Genomic DNA, 17,548 nt, shown 5'->3' on the forward strand with positions numbered 1-17,548 from the left:
AGCATTTCAAATAAAAATTAAATGCTGCTTACCTGATCACGTCGTGGAACAGCTTACCGGAGAAGTGCGCCACACCCAGAACATAACATCAATAGCGCTTTCGTCAAAAAAGCAATTTAAAATACAGATTCAAAGAAATGTACCCCCCCCCCCCCACAAAAATAACATAACAGTCCGCCCGACAGGTAAACTTACAAAGTGAAAGCATTTCTAATAAAAATTAAATGCTGCTTACCTGATCGCGTCGTGGAACAGCTTAGGCGGCAGGGGGGCGGGAGAGGACACGGACGGCCGGAAACATGCACAGGACAGCGAGGGGGGGCGGAAAGGCACAGGGAGGGGGCGGGAGAGGACACGGACGGCCGGAAACATGCACAGGACAGCGAGGGGGGGCGGAAAGGCACATGGAGGGGGCGGGAGAGGACACGGACGGCCGGAAACATGCACAGGACAGCGAGGGGGGGCGGAAAGGCACAGGGAGGGGGCGGGAGAGGACACGGACGGCCGGAAACGTGCACAGGACAGCGAGGGGGGGCGGAAAGGCACAGGGAGGGGGCGGGAGAGGACACGGACGGCCGGAAACGTGCACAGGACAGCGAGGGGGGGCGGTAAGGCACAGGGAGGGAGCGGGACGGACGGCGGGAGGGGGCGGGAGAGGACAGCGCATCTGAATTCACTTTCAGTGAAAGGGGAGGGAACGGGAAAAAACGTAACTCCGCCCTGGGAAAAAATCTCCGGAACGCCCCCGAATCTGGTCCAGCCTTGATGGACAGATCCGGCACTCAATGGCTAGCCTCCATTTATGGAGCTAGCCAATGAGAGCCGGGGGACGTTCCAGGAGTCCTTATTGACGACATAGGATTTCACCTGCGCTGAAGAGCTGCGCAGAGCGCAGCCTTCGGCAGGCGAAACCCAAAAGGCATATAAATGTTTTTTTAAAGACCTGTGAACAACTTAGGTGTGGCAGAGATAAGACTCCAGACACTGCCCAGCTGATGCCTCAGCAGTTCAACCCGGTCTGAGACACGTGACAAGGGGTACTTAAACCCTTTTAGCCCTATGAGCGTTACATGCCTGCCCGACAGCAGGATTGCACCTTGGCTATCACCAAAACAATGCTGTTCATGTAGGCCTGTCACCCAACTTCCATTCCTGCATGACTGATGTCACCCGTGTATGCCACAATCTTAAACTTACCAGTGCTGGGACTCTCTGCATCCCCAAATGGCAACTGTTCTTCATACTCCTATTCTTCCTCTGTGCCATGCATGCCATCCCACCTCATTCATTATATTACCTGTGTCATCTTCTTTGTAAGTTATGCTCCCTCTGATGCTTATTTCACCCCATCCTCAGTGCCGTGTGTACATTAACTTGTGAGTTACCTTTCTCTGCTTTCCTTTACCACTCTAACACGACCTACTTTCCACAACTTTCTTCCAAGTCTTTTTCCCTCATGCAGAAGGATTCTTTTTTTTATTTACATGTCTACTTTTATAATATCACCAAAGCAGTATCAATTAGGGGTGAGCGGAGCACGTTTCCTCAGGTACTAGAGCTGAATCTCCTAGGAAGATACTAACCAGCTAGCAGCCAATCAACATGCAGCTTTTTAATAATGTACAGCTGTCTGATTTACAACTGCTTTTACAATATTGTAATGCTAGCTCAAATAACTTCACTATTAATGCAGATAAACACAACTATTATATTCCTCATAATCCTGCAAATATTATGTGGGGTTAATCCTTTTCTAAAGCTGCTCTAACATGCAAACAATTACCATGTTTTCATCATCTAAACATAAATCCTCAACTGAATCTTCTTGGCAGTCTGATTTATGTGTTTCATGGTCTATTGATATGTGGAAGAACATCCAATTATACCCTTTAAATCCTTCCCAACAGCACATTTAACTAAAACTACATTTCTACATGTATGTTAGGCTTTTATATAAAATGTCTATTATAAAATAATATATTAATCTCTAACCATTGTTTGATTGGTCCAGTCAGATGCAAAAGTGTTATATATTACATATGCTTTTTTCTTGTGAATATGTTAATGCATATTGGAAATGTGTTTGGTATAAAATGAATACTCTCAATTTGAAAGTACAGTTTTGCCAGTGTGAGTCTCCTCTAGATTCATGTGCTGTGCATTATTGCACCATGAAGTGACTTGACTGGGTCCAGAAACGTCTTCTGTAACCATCATTTGGATTTATTTTTTTCGGCTTTCGACTATAGTCGGAATCGTGATGATTCTTTGTGATGTCATGCATAACCCCTCAGTGTCCCAGTATGCAATTGCCATCTTCAGATTTTCTTTTCCGCCGTTGGGTTCAGAAGCAGGAAAGAAACTCCATGTCAAAATCATTCTTAAACCAGAAGGTGACATTGAAAAATCTGTATGGAGATCTGAATAAAGGGAATAGAGAAGCAGATCAGCAAAATTTGGGGATGAAGGCATGAATGCCAAACATCAGCTATGACTTAGAGGATTGATCACAAGACCGTACATTGAACACAAGGTTGAGAAGATGCCAAAGCATATTCTTATCAAAGAAACCAAAGAAAACCTGAGGGAAACAGGTTTTCCTTGTGGTACTATGACCACAGATGAATGGAGAGTGCAGTGTCTGAAATTACCTTTATCCCTGGGTCTCTTTGTAAGATCAAGGGGTGGGGTGAGGGAAAATAGACCCTTTGAGCTTTGCCCAACCAGAAGAATTCTCAGTAGGTCTTCAATTTATATCTACTGTAAGTTCAAAGAGTATTGAGATAATAGTGGCTTGCTGACTTCCAGTCCTCGACTCTCAACACAAGAGAGAAATGAGAACGCTCTTGAAATGTAATCTAAACAAGAGGAAGCACACCAACAATTTGGTAGCTGCAATACAGAAAATGAGAAAATGAATCTGGGGATTTATTTGCACCATTCGATCCTTCTGCCTAGTCATTAGTATCACCAGTAAATTCTAACTTACTCCTCTATACTAAATAAGGGGAACCCTAGTAAGCTGTGGGAAGCAAGGAACAGGTGTCAACATTATAGAGTCTTTCGTAAAAGTACTCCAAGTCTAAAGAGTATACCATGAAGCCACACCGTGAGAGTAGTCACCCAAGAGGTCTGTACCTCATGAAATGCTAAAGGTCTCTACTCTCTAGCTAGCAATACAAGATCTTTTAGCACACAAAACATTCAAGGTAACCAGCGTCTTCATTTACCAGTACATTTCCATCTTCCTCCGTAGAATTTAGCAACATTCAGCTCTTTTTCCACACTTTCAGTTGGGCACATACTATTATCCTTGAGCAATCCCTTCTCTGCCATGAGAACTTGTCTCCCACCTCGTTAACGCGTCTTATTCTTGCAAAGAAATTCCCTCTGTACCTTGCTATCGCTACAAATAAACAATGCCTTGCTCTAACTAACGAAGCCTTGTTTCTGCACCTGCAGAGGAAAGAACATTCATGCAAAAAAATCTCAGGTGAAATTTAAACGTTGAAATTCAGAAACTTAAGGCCTTTGGTAACGCTAATATTGCACAGCAGTTAAGGTTCAATTGACTTCTGAATAGATGTGCATGCACATTTGCAATTTAACCCCTTGCATGCTGCGCACATTCCTCCGTGGTGCGGACGAATTAATGAGTGGGCGGGGTTCGGACGGCCCACTACCGTCCTCCGCACCCGCCCACCGTGACGTCGGATGGCCCCCGGCCGTCCGAAGCACGCAAGGGGTTAATACATACATGAAATAGGAATAAATCATGACTACACAGAATGGTGTGTTACATTTTAAAACATTTGGATTATTATGAACGAAAACTACATTTCTACTAAAACCTTCAACATTAGTACGCACGTGTTACATTATTCTATTACGTTTATCATGGAGCATTTCAAAAATGCATTCGCAATCCCCTTGTTTATTAGAAAGTTAGAACATCCAAAATGAAATAAATGCCAATCTACATAAATCGTGACGTGTAAGGGCGGAGCCAAATTAAGCTGCTTCAGAAACAAACGAGGCAACGCTATGCTGTGACACAAGCCAGAAATTATTCCCTGAAGGAATTGTGGCTGACGTAGGGCAGGACACTAAAGAGGCTCAGAGGGATCAGTATGCATTGAATGCCAAAGATTCAGTGGGTAGAGATAACTTCATGCACCGAATAGGTGTGTAAAAAGATTGTCTTCATGTTGAAAGACTACGCCTACAATACCTCCGAGAGAAATTCTCTGGGAGCTGACTATTTTGGTGGACTCTAGGGGGGAGGGAGTAGCTGACTCAGCTTCAAAAGAGAAAATTTTGGCAGTTAAGGGAAGCACAAATGTGTAAAGGGTACCATTTGGGTCAAAAGAAAAAACTTGAGCAAAGTAGAGAATAGTTTCATGAGGCGGATCCTGCGTCTCCCTCTAAGCACCTCTTTAATCTGCCTACAACTGGATTTAGGTATCAGACCAAATGGGTATGAGATTGGTCTTAGACCCTAACCTTCTGGCGGAGACTGTGGGAGACGCCGGAACTGGCAGCCTATCGATTAGAATTAAAAGAGCTACTGAGTCTCCCGGGTGTAGATAAAATCCTGTGGATCACATACATTAAGGACAAATGTAGTAGGATGGGAAAGACTAGTCTCTGGAGCAACCCAGAGGAAGCGTGCTTATCAATCTCCCACGCCAAATTAGTTAAAACCTACCAAATGTCTAAACTTGCAGCCATCATAGGGAGCTCCACCGTAGGGCATCTGACCGCCGAAATGTTGAATTGAAAGATGAATATACATTTGAGCTCTTCCTGGATGACATTCAACCTCCCCTGGCAAGGAAATTATATGTCCAGTTTAGACATGGTACCATACTGCTTCGTGCTTTCTCATGTAAATGAGAATGAGACAAATATGGGCGGAGAGTGGGCGGGGCTTCAATTCCATACTGCAGTACAGCATGCCTCGCAGAGCAACGCAATCAAGACTAACTAGCCAGGAACTCGGCAAGGATAGACACAGCGCAATAAGGCTGATTCACTAACAGAGGCTTTTGCTGCACAAAGTGAGAGCACAAGAGTGGTTTACAAATTCCTGGGCCCAGGGTGTGTTTGGTCTGCAGCCACTGCAGCTGGAAGCAGTGAGGCCATCCTTCAGCTGCACAGCTCGGACAGTGTGACTGGAGCCAGCTGTCTGACCCATGGTTAATGCAGTGTGTCTGAAACTGTGGCAACCAGAATACTGTGTCCTGGATGGATGATAACCAGGACTGGGGCGGGCATGGAATTCTGCAGGCAGCCTGCCGGCAAAAGCAGAGTAGGAGACCCAAAGAGGGACTTTTACTGAAAAGAATCCTTTTGACAAGAAGCCAGGTTATCCGTAATTTCTAACAGGCGTTGCTGCTGAATAAACAGGGGCAAAGGCTGCAGCAGGCATGGTGCCATTTTGTATAGCACTCAGAGTGCCCCGGGCTTTTCAGCTCTTTAAGGGATCGACCTATGAATCCAGGCTAAAATTGAGTTTAGTGAAATTTCACTTAATTTGTAGATATTTTTAGAGTGCAGACAAGGTTATTTCTGGTGTCGGAACATTGTACAAGATTTGCTTCTCCGTCAAGAAGACTGCATGAACATGTGGCACATATATGTGCAGCGAAGGCACTGAATGTAGATATTTAACGTGCTGGAGCATAAAATACGTCTTTATTTGTGTTACAATTAAACACCAAAACGTGTAATGAGCTAACATGTGAGGATGTTGGAGTTCTCAGTTCCATATCATGTTGCTAACCCGAAAGTACCTAGCGTAGGAAATTTTAACCTACGTTACGAGATAGAGCTACAATCAGAGCCTGTAAAATTATGTGGCAGGGGAGTCCCAAATTACACGACATGTTCTCTAAATTATGTGGCAAACCCCTCGAATTATGCGGCAAAATATGCCGCATTTTGTGATAATATTACTTCCTGATTTTGCAATAAAATCCGTGTTTAGCAATAACATATGATTAGAGAGATGAAGGGCACTTTTGCCCGGTGGTAGTGAAAAGTGGTCATTGGTTGCCGGGGCACCAAAAATGATTGTCGCACAGGGCACCATCAGCGCTAAAGGTGGCCCTGATGGTATGGAAGAGGCGCAAACCAAGGGAATTGAATTGAACCAAAATTGAGTAATTTTTAATATATCTAATTCACAAAAGTATCTAGTTTTCAGTAGTGATTTTTTTTTTAGGCAAACCAATGTTATCTCAGATGCCAGTAGCTTAAACTCTTGCAAATGCGAGGCCTAATGCATTGCAAACGCTTGTTTGTTTTAGTGTTTAGCCTGTGACATGAATGGCCTATCTACTACCAATGCAATGGTGTCCCTCATAAACAATATTTTAATAAATATCCACCACAGTATCCTTCATATTGTGTGTTAACTCCTTTAAATGTAGGTGTTAACATCTATTTAAACATGGTGTGCAAGCAGAGTAGGCAGCAATCCACCCCTTGTACTTCTTTTTCATCTGATACAGTTTATACAAGTGTGTCAGATTTTCGATTGCTATCATTAAATGAGGTCTCCAAAACACTCACATTTTTTATTACTGCCCCCGACATAGAAAAGACAAAGGTTGAATAGAGATGTGACAATTTTCCCAGTAAAGTTTGTGTCTGGTGTAGATTGTATAAAACTGATCGTGGCAAACTATTTAATACTGTTTGAATGAAGGGAAACCACTTTGCATTACTACACAAAAGAGAAGCAAGTCGAGGTGCTCTCCTTGTCACCAAAGGTTGTTCACTGAAAGCCTCTCTGTGTAAGTTCACTGTCACTCTCTGCAGACAAGTATGTGCCTCTAAAGTTGGGATTTGACTGCTCTGTCTATAAAACATGACATTTTGTAGCCACACGTTATCTTCTATCAAGGACAAGCTTTTACTCCAAAATCCTTGCAGACACCTGTTTTCAGATGCTACACGCCTCCCTAATGTATTTTTCCACCTTTTCAATCCCCTTCTGTTTATATCACTTTAGGTCTTTTATTATGTAGTATTTATTGACAAAACATAGACGTAGATTTACGGAAACTGCACCCTCATGCATACAAATAGCTGTTTCTCCTTGTGAACTTGGTAAATGTACTCAGGCTCGCCCACTTAGAAATGTCTGCTCGGAATCCTCTGTAGTTCGGTGCACTTATCCTGGTGAATCAGAGTTTGAATACAGTCCAGCATAATGAGACCAGGCAGGCCAAGGGGTGTGTACGGGATAGAGGGCCAAAGGAGACCTCTGTCAAACCACACTTTCCTGGCACTCTGAAGGTGCCTTGGCTTACGTTCTCTCATGGTCTCATCTCATGAATCTTAAAAACCATGGACATTCCTGCCTGCAAAGTCTCAATTATTCTCGTTGACCAAGCTCATTCACCTCGCGTCAATAGCCAAGAGTATTACTTATCTCCCAAATTAGAAATGCAAGCCTAACTTACAACTTGGGAGAGGATGTAGCCTAACCTTTCAGGGCTATCGATCACAAATCTGGGGAACCGAGTTCGAGTCTCAGCAATGACGCTCAACATCCTGTGTTCCTGGGCAAATCACTTAATCTTCACGTGCCTAACAAAAAAAATGAACGTGTCCTTTTGTAAGGCAACTGGAACTCATGCAAAGCGCTCTGATACCTGATACCTTCGAGTCAATTTTGCGCTAATTAAAAGTAAAAAAAAACCTTGTCCCTCAGTGAAGTGAAATCATGTGTTGGGGGGATTTATTTTATTTATTTTGGAAGTTTTATATAGCGCGAACAAGATCTTTGCAGATAACAGAGCGCTTTACAAAGGCATAAAAGGGTGGAAGGGTGGGTACACGAGGGAGCATCGTAGGAAGGTAAGGTAAGGTAAGGTAAGGTAGGTCAATGCAGTAGTACAAATAAGAAGGAGCATGAACACTCGGTTAGGTCAATAATACAAGTAAAACACATGTGCAAAGGGATCCAAACAAATAATATAACTCGACGGGAGTAAGGTAAGGTAAGGTAAGGTAGGTCAATGCAGTAGTACAAATAAGAGGGAGCATGAGTAATCGGTTAGGTCAAAAATACAAGTAAAATACATGTGCAAAGGGATCAAGCAAATAATATAACTCGACGCAAAGTCTTAAAAGATCAAGAGTAGTAGTTCAAGTGTATTTAGCCATGAGGATAGCTTTAACTTCTTTCTTAAAAAGAAGAGTGGATGAGATGAGCCTCGTTTCAGGAGCGAGTGAGTTCCAAATCCTAGGCGCCATTCCTGAGAAGGAGCGTTTGTAAGTTTTTTCCTTCCGGAATCTTCGAGGCTTCAGCAGAAGATTGTTTGTACTTCTGGTGGTTCTGGACCCACCGGACATTGTCAACTTCTGAGTGAGGTAGCCGGGTGATTTCAAGTGTATAGCCTTGTGCGTCATGCAGGCAATTTTCAGATGTATTTTGGCTTCAAAAGGCAGCCAGGTCAGGGATTTAAAGTCAGGGGAGATATGTGAGTGTTTTTTAGATCCAGTGATGAGTCTCGCTGCCGCGTGTAGCGAGGCTCTTAGGGGTGCAGTTGTAGTTAGGGGGGACCGCAGAGGGCGATGCTGCCGTAGTCTATGCGAGAAGAGAAGAGAAGAGCAGGTGATGTCCTCATCATGAAAGGCAGGGTGCAGGGTGCTGGGTGAGAAACTCATTGAGATGCACTATAAAAGGGAGCTTGTGAATCACCTCTGTGTGTGCTGTAGGGGAATACACACAGAGTGGTTTGACATTGGGAAGTTTGATTTCATTCCGCACAAATTCAATTTTGTGTATGTGACAAGAGTTTGATCAAGAAAAACCAAAGGATGTCTTGTGTTCGACTTCCAGCACACATGTTTACACTCTGACAGACATGTGGTAAATAAGATAAGCAGGCTCTGTATTCGTTCAAGGGTGACAGGATAGGTTAAGGGACTGGCAAGTGAAAAAGGTCAGGTTGCACTACACTGTGTGGAGTAAAAATGGTCACGGCTATTACTAAGGAGGTGTTTAGAATGGGTGTTACTCCCCAGACCTGTACTTTTTCAGAGGCCCATACTTTTGTGCTGCAAAATGTATTTATAGACTTTGAAGCACGCCTGCCCTGTTTATTGATAATGAGGCAGCTAACACCGATATACCACTAGGTGGCACTGGTTGCTAGAGCTTCTGTGTACTTTCCCTTTTTAGGTCGAGCCTGTGCAGCGCATGTGCTGCTCTGCGAGGCATGCTGTATTCAGGTAGAGAATTGAAGCACCGCCCCCTCTCTGCCCATATTTTTAATTGGCATGGGTGCTTGTCCACTGTAAACTGTGGCTGTTCATTGATCAAAAGGCTTAGTAGTCCCTCCTTAGTAGGCCTTTTCTAATTTTGTAACCTCCCATGGCGACACTCCCTGTTACGTGTGTTGTTACTCGGTAGGCTTAAATCACAGCCTCAGAGCGCTATTTACCCTAATAGCTTAGGACATGCTCTCTCCTAAGGCTTTAAAAAATATTTTTGTAGCACTCATTTGCAATGCAATAGGTCTCGCATTTGCAAGAGTTTAAGCTATTGGCATTGTAAATGGCAATGCCTTTTTTTAAAAATCTGTTTTAAAAGAACACAAATAAAAGTCATTGCCATTTACAATGCCAATAGCTCAAACTCTCATAAATGCGAGACCTGTTGCATTGCAAATGCTGGTTTCAACTTGGAAACCGATTCCTTTGCTATGTGGGTCCACATATTATGTTCCTGAACTGGGTTCTGCAAATAAATCTGATGTTCCTGGGAATGGGTGAGCAACAGTGAGGCTGTCCTTCCAGGGCCATTATTATCTACATTAGCGAGAACCTGAAAGGTATGGAATGTCACACTTTGCACGAGACGGACGCTCCAAAGGGTTCGAGAAACACAGCAATCCTCCCAGGGTGTGGCCTAATGGTTAGAGTGGTCGCCCTCGAAGCTGGGGAACCTGGTTGAGTCTCGGTAGGGACACTCAAGATCCTGTGATTCTGGACAACTCACCTAATCTCTCCCTGCCTAACAAAACCAATGGGTTCGTCTGTAACGCAGCTGGTGCTCATGTAAAGGGCGCTGATACCTTTGGGTCGAATTTGTGCAATGTAAACCTAAAAAAAATCATGTACATACATGACTGTTCGCACCATCTTTCATGCTGTGATGTATCGACTTGGGGGCGTTCCCCTTATTAGCTCATGCTGTGTGGTAAAACAGGAGATGGGGTCTGAATCTCTTAGCGTTGCTGAGGCTAAATCGACCTCAGTCCTTACCGATCCATACAATACCCATATATGAGATTAAAATATTTTTTATTGCTGTTTAAAACCCGTTTTAAATTCCTAGTGCCTCCACTTTGCCTACACAATTACTGCAAAGAAAACTCGAATGATGGTCAAAGACGCGGCTGAATTTCGTAGTTAACTGTTTAGTTCCAGAAATTAATTCAGTTCACACGTTGTACGGCTGTTAAGCATTCCGTCTGTTTTCTCAACCCCAAAACACTTGTAAACTGTATGGCAGGTTTGTAATAGTCTCTGCGTGTTTGTAATTGTGCATTTTGAAGGCACCCTCCACATTTGGATAGGCTCATACATGAGTGTTTTGTCCTCTATCTTTATAACTTGCATACTATGGGCTGACACAAAATGAACTCAGGTGAAACCTATGTACCATATCATGTATGTCCAACGTAGCACACCGATCTACTCAATATGAAAAGTCCTTTTGGCCAACAGTTTAAGCGTTAGTGACTTCCCCTTAGGACTCCAGTGAACCATTCCTATGACGCAAAACACATTCTTGTTTGCCATTAATCTGAGCAATCACTTTCTTTCCTCTATCCTATTGTATTTAATGGTTACTGTAAAGCACCTGTTGCTCCTCCACATCATACCCTTTACTTCAGTCCTTCTTCACGCTGTCAGTTTTACTTGCATGTTTTATGATTACATCAGGGGCCTGGGGCTCTGCGCCTTAGTCCCAGTGGTTAATTAGTAAAAATTTAAGTGTTGGGCTCAAGCACTTCAATGGAGTCTTCTGCAGCTGGCACTCCCAATAGCTCCTGCCACTGCTGCCGAATGCCAGCGCCAGCATTACCCATGTGCTAGATTTATTCTTTTTAAATAAATGCAACACTGATTAAATCTACTGAAGGATAGACACGTGGTGTAATTTCATAAACTTTTGCTGGTGTTTGGAAATAAGTGCCGGTGTCGAGCACCGGCAAACACCGGCTCAAATTAAGCACAGATAAGTCCTTAAAATGCAGACTCAAGGCTGTCTACCACTAAGCCATGACTCCGCTGCCGCTCAGACACTTTGAAAGAGTGTCGACTCACAGGCTTTGGTGCTATCTTAAAAAGCATGGTACCTCTCTCGGTATAAGTTTGGGAGGAACTGAGTAGTACTCTAATTTTAAACGCTACCCCAGAAGGATACATGTGTGTAGGCCTCTCTCCCGTAGGATTTGGAAAGTGATAGAGCTGCTGGCCTAATCCTCTTTGAGCTGGTAGACTCTGTTTCCACATCTTGGCTTCTCTTTCCCAACTGGCATGCATCCCTCTGCACCCCAGCATCTGCCCCGATATGCCAGGGATGGCATCATTATCTCAGCTCTGCACATATATCGTGACCTTGTTGTTGACTCCTACAGGATCATCAAAATAACGGTAGAATTAGTATTATTAGCTCCACCGTGACAATATCTCGTACTTCATTTTATAGTTATAATTCATGTGTAGGTAGATTTTATTTTGTTTACCATACTGAGTTACAACACCTGGTTGACACCAGAGCATATTGCACTACAGAAACCTACGTCCACACAAGAACTGCGTATAAATGAACCAATAAACCCAGCGGTGGCAAGCATTGCTAGCGAGTGGTAGGGCGGATGGTTGCACGTAAGAATAAAAAAAATTACCTTCCCCCCGGGTCCCGTGTCTCCTCTCCAGCTCTTAACCGGAAGCACTGCACGGCCAGGCCCCACTGACGAAGCACAACGCTGCAATGCAGCGTTGTGATTGGTAGGCACCCAGGCTCCCCTGACCAATCACAACACTGCAATGCAGCCTTGTTTGGATGTGAGCATCCTGGTTGGACGCTCAACCAGGGAATGATAGCCTGGGCTTGTTCTCCATGTGAAGGAGAAAGTGCGCAATGACACTTTGGTGGGTACTCTTGGGCCGCCCAAACCAGTCATGCGTACTTGAGGGGGCAAACCACTCGACCCCTGCCCTGCTCCATTTGACTGGGTGTGAGTGTTTGATTGGTTCGGATGCTCCGTCCATCACCACCCCCTTTTGTACCACTACTGCTCCATGAGCAGAGCAGCCCCGCCCACCCGCCCGCCTGAAAAGGAAACATATCATGATAATAATTGAAAGTTATTATCATGTTATGTTTCCCCCTCTTGCACTGCTTGAAAGCAGTGGGGTGATGCTCCTCCACCATAGCGGAGGAGCCGTGGATAAATGAAGCAAATAGTGCCTTGATCCCTACGCAAAGTCAGAAACAGGATGTACCCACTGCACATACATGACCCTGTTAAATAGTGATCCTCGCAAATATTTGGACATCATAACAAGTACAGTAATAAGGAGCAAGTTATGAAAAGTTGGAGTCGTCAAACAAAATGGCACAAAATCTCAGGACCATCAACGTCACACTTAGGGCTTCTACTTCACAGAATTTCTGACAAGCATTTTTGAAATAAAGAGGGGTGGCATGATTTTGGAGCGAATTAACCGCTCAAGAGACCTGCCAGTTATATTTTGTAATGGTTACAGATATTCCAAACAGTGTAAACATATGAAATCTGGCTAGAGTGCCACAGAGGTAGTGATGTGTCTGGAGAAAGGCCCATACAGCAGTACCAAGCAGGGGCTGATCATAAGGAAGCCTTTTCCGGTGGCATAGTGTCCTGTTCTAGAGCAGCATCTGCAGAAGGATATGGTGGTGTTATTAGTGCATGAGTGGACTGTCAAAAAGGAAGAGAAGCTGTGACTTGAGTATGAGTAGCTTGGGCTAGAGGCAGTGCTTAATTTTAGCCAGTGGGGGCCACAGGGATTTATGTTTTTTGAGACCAGCACTTATTTTACCTCATGAGACATTTCCAGAGAGCAAGGGAATAAACACAAAAAGGCACTGAAGTAGGAACCATCAGCAAAGGAGAAAGCCGGAACCTGCAAGAGTGAGATAAAGGGACCATGATTGTCTGGCATTGTATTAAAGAGGAGGGAGGTAAATTGAGGACTACGCAGCCTTGGTATAAGGCGCTCTGAAATGTAGTAGCGCCAGCCGCAGGTTTAGAGCAGAGCTTTTGGCACTGACACTCATTCCTTTACAAATTATCAACTGAATATAGGAGGGGGGAATACACAAAGAGATCATTTGATGGGAGGTCAATGGCTGAACGAATTGGTACATCCAGCTTGTATTCTAAATAGAAAAAAATAGGTAATGCTGGAGTGTATTTCTTGGTATCAAACAACAAAGGCATCCCTACACCTAGAGAACCAGAGCGTACAACATAATCTTCGAAACAACGGTTCTTATGGACAATAAAAGGATAACTAGTAAATATTACAGACGCAGTGGCATATTTACCCGTAGTGGAACGCTGAAGGAAAAGGCAACATGTACAGGACAAAAGACAAGACACTGTTTTAGCAAGAATGATCAAGTCTGTACTCTACCTCATAAATGCAGACCATGCAGGGTGCCCCACGTGAAAGGAACCAACACGACAAAAGAGTGAAAAACAAAAGTAATACATTGAAATAATCTCTCTGCCACATGTTAAAACGACAGGGTGATGTTGGAGAAAATACGGACCTGGTGACTAAACAGGGTCTTAGTCTTTCAAACTGCAAGGCCAATGGCAGACCGGAAGGGCTTCTGTCATTAATGCACGTGCTGCTATATATGAAACAGCATAAGCCCTATGTAGCGTTTATGCTGTTTCTACGCAAAATTAACGCTGGAGAACAAAAAACATTATTGAGGGGCTGGGGGGTTATTTTTTATAGGTTATGATGACTCACGTCCTATTTAAGAAAAGGTTATGGACACTTGCCTAAAGAGCACACTGTGGCTTAACTACATTTTTGAAAAAATGAGTTCTAATGCGATCTTTGTTTGTCTATTGTAGGGTCTCCATGGCAACGGCTTCCTCTCAGGTTCTTATACCAGAAATTAACCTCAACGACACGTTTGATACCTTCGCCTTGGATTTCTCCAGAGAGAGGAAGCTGCTGGAATGCCTGGACTATCTCACAGGTACTGATTTGTTTACTCTTCTTTGCATCATGGAGGCAGAAAGGAAGGTCAGATTGGAGAACTGCGGTCACCTCCTAGGAGAGACTGGTATATGTTGTTTTATTTAGTTCCAAACCTTGCCTTGGGGCACTAGAAAGCGCAAAGCTGAAAGAGATGCCTTTGGTGAATTATTCACAGTGAGTGTTATCTTGAGCGCTATGAAGGTGGCGTTGGCTGTCATAAATGCATACACCATCAGCAAGAAATTTACTAAAACAATTATCTATACAAACTAATATTAAGGAATTTAATTTTGTGACAATCTACTGTATTACATTTGTATCTAATGTAGTCTGGTGAGGGATGCACGCTTCATATTATGTTGTCACAATGTTTCAGTTTGAAAAACAAAGACGTGATGGGTCGAAAGATTGAATGAATCTCATCTGCTAGCAATGTCTTGGGCTGGATTCCAGTCCATCATTTTTTGCTCACAATACCACTGCAGGTAGAGATGAGCCATATGCGAATGAGTCTTGATTGTGCTTTAATAGGAAGACGCAGCCCATACTACTAATTTAGGTCTCGTCTTAAGAGACCCTCAAGCCGCCCCAGAGCAGTATCAGCATAGTTAGGCATCATCAGTGACGTGCAACTTAAGTCCAGTGGCACATTGGTCACGGGGCCCACAACTCTGCATACCTGTCGGACGTACGACATCTCACAGGTTACAAGGGGCAGCAGCCCGTGCAGGTAAGAGCAGTGGGGGGGTGGGGGGGGAGGGTCGAATTTCGATGGACAATGATGAGGGAAACTTAAATAAATTATTAATTTTCCCTCTTATTCGTCTGTCGAAACCTCTCTCCCCCCCCCCCGCCCCCGAGAAAGGCAGTGAGTCTTCTAAGACCATCAATGCTGCCTGGTGTAGGGTTCCACCTCTAATTCACTTAGGGTTCACTATCAAAATAATGAGAGAAGCACTGGAAACTGGAAGACAAGAAAAGGTTTATTTCTCATGAGGAGATCACGTCAACTGCAGACACCGGGATGTCTGAGGGAGGTGCTCTGCTGATAACTCCTTTGGCTCTTCCTTTTATACAGGTTTTACACAATGCATTTGTTTCATGAACAGGGTTGCACAAGCTTGGAGTCCCAGTCCCGGGCAGGATGCCACACAAGCCCAACAGTAATTCTCTTCCCACCCAGGTCAAACAGACAATCTTATCTTGCAGCTGGACCTTGCTTCAGGGTCTAAAACATGTAAGACCGGCCAGATCTAAGAGTCTGTTCTGTTGATAAAAACAGGTCCCATTGTTGGTAAAAACAAGTCTTGCTGTTTGAAGTGCAATAAATCATGTTTGCAAGGGTCTTTTTGGTATTTGGAAACTGTTTGTGTAACTAGGTGCAGTGAGAGGTAGAGTGTCCAAGGGTTTGCCTGTAAACAGAGATGAGAGGAAAAACTAGTTAGTGGCAGCAAGTGGCGCTGAGGTTTGTTGTGGCAATTGAGTTTATAGACCCCAGCACACATACTAGGTCGGTCAGAGGGTCAGAGGGATGCTAGTAAGGGCAGGGTGACACAAAGGTGACCAACGGAGTACAAAATGGCTGCGATAGATTAAAATGACTGCAGCTTATGTGCACATCGAAATTTCACCAGACAAGATGGCGCAGGTAATGTTTACGATTGTCATTTCGCTTTAGCACCCCCCGCCCCACCCCCCCACCAGGCCCCACCGCTCTTACCTGCACAGGCCGCAGCTGCATTCCAGTCCACCCCCTTTCTGTCCTCAAGCTATTGTGCATCCCATCCAGGTTCAGGTTCTCCTTACTAGTTTTCTCCTTAAACTGAAGTATAGGAACACTCTCCCCACTGACCTTCCTAGATGCTCTTCCGTTCCTGTCACTTATCAAAGCCAACCACTCGAGACTTACTCAGATGCACACCTGACCTAATCAGGGATTTCCATTACATAACAGTGGGGTAACCCAACAATAACCAGAAGGACTTGGGTAATTGATGATACATAACAACAGTGGTCCACTCCTATGCGGGTAAAGATCAAATGAATAACCTTATCTCAAATGCTTCTTACTAGTCCCCACCCATGTACTATTAGGGATGGATGTGGTGTTGTGTAGTGCATCTGAGGCCTTGGGCCTTGAGCTTCCTACGGTGGCAGTCGGGACTAACCTCCTGACTGAGGTGCTTCAGCTGGCAGCGACCTCTTCAGAGCCCCTACTGCCTTTCAATGAGGGCCTAACTGACAGCCTTGTAGCTACTTGGTCCAAGCCCAGCACAGGGGCTCCTGTGGATAGGATGATTGCCCAACGCCACCGCCTGGCCCCGGGCAGCCCACTTTTCCCTCTCCCAACACCCTACCCCCGAGACCTTGGTGGTCCAAGCCTCAACATCAAATGGCGCGTTCCCAACTGCTCACCCAGACAGGGAATCCAAGAAGCTGGACCATCTTGGTAAGGAGATGTTTTCTTCCGCCAGCTTAGGACTGCGGTCAGGCCGTTACACACACCCTGTGTGGGACACGGTTGCACAAGTGCTGCCACAGACGCTGCAAAGTTCACCATCAGGTGTGGACTGAATACCGCCGACTCGCTGGGTAGAAGGATTTCTACATCAGTAGCCCTGAGGCGCTATGCCTTGCTGAGCTCCACTGGCTTCTCTGGGTATGTTCAATCGACCCTTTTGGACATGCCCTTTGATGGCCGTCCCCTGTTTGGCTCGAGCTTTTCAAGAACTCTAAGGCTACGGCCATATTCTTGGGCCTTGCATCCACCTCTCGCCCCATCCAATCTGCCTCTCACCCCTTTCGTGGCTATAGAAGGGGTGCCCCACCACGCTCTACCCTGAGCCACAGACTTGCGCAAGCTACTCAGCCTCTGAGCATCCGGGGACGTGGGACCCAACATCGTGGGTCTGGGGGCCAGCAGGCGGGCCAGTCCACCAATGCCCCCCCTGCAGCATCCACCAAACCTTCCTAGTCTGACTTTTCAGGGCCTCACTTGCCAGTGGGCGGCAGGATCCACCATCACCTCCCCCACTGGCACAACATCACGTTGGACTGGTGGGTTTTGCAGATAGTCCAAAGGGGCTACTCCCTCGCCTTCTAGACTAGTCCTCCCTCCATGCCACCTGCATTCCATCGCATGTTGGAGGATCATTTGGCCCTTTTCCACTAGGAAGTTATGGCTCTCTTGGCCAAGGGAGCTATAGAACGCATCCCTGTGCCAGAAGTAGGTTGTGGTTGCTACTCCTACTAC

At 44.9% G+C, this 17,548-nt stretch overlaps 1 protein-coding gene across 3 annotated transcripts in view; it reads left to right on the forward strand.

Annotated features, from left to right (window-relative positions):
• Positions 1–17,548, forward strand: part of MID1 (midline 1) — an 805,692-nt gene that overhangs the window by 694,898 nt on the left and 93,246 nt on the right. For all 3 annotated transcript variants that reach the window (XM_078657585.1, XM_078657583.1, XM_078657584.1), the window contains exon 6: positions 14,166–14,293. In XM_078657585.1, the coding sequence (XP_078513711.1) occupies positions 14,166–14,293 (128 nt within the window). The remainder of the gene's footprint in view (positions 1–14,165; positions 14,294–17,548) is intronic.

Source organism: Lissotriton helveticus, chromosome 8 (assembly GCF_964261635.1).
Source record: "Lissotriton helveticus chromosome 8, aLisHel1.1, whole genome shotgun sequence".
Taxonomy (NCBI): Eukaryota; Metazoa; Chordata; class Amphibia; order Caudata; family Salamandridae; genus Lissotriton; species Lissotriton helveticus.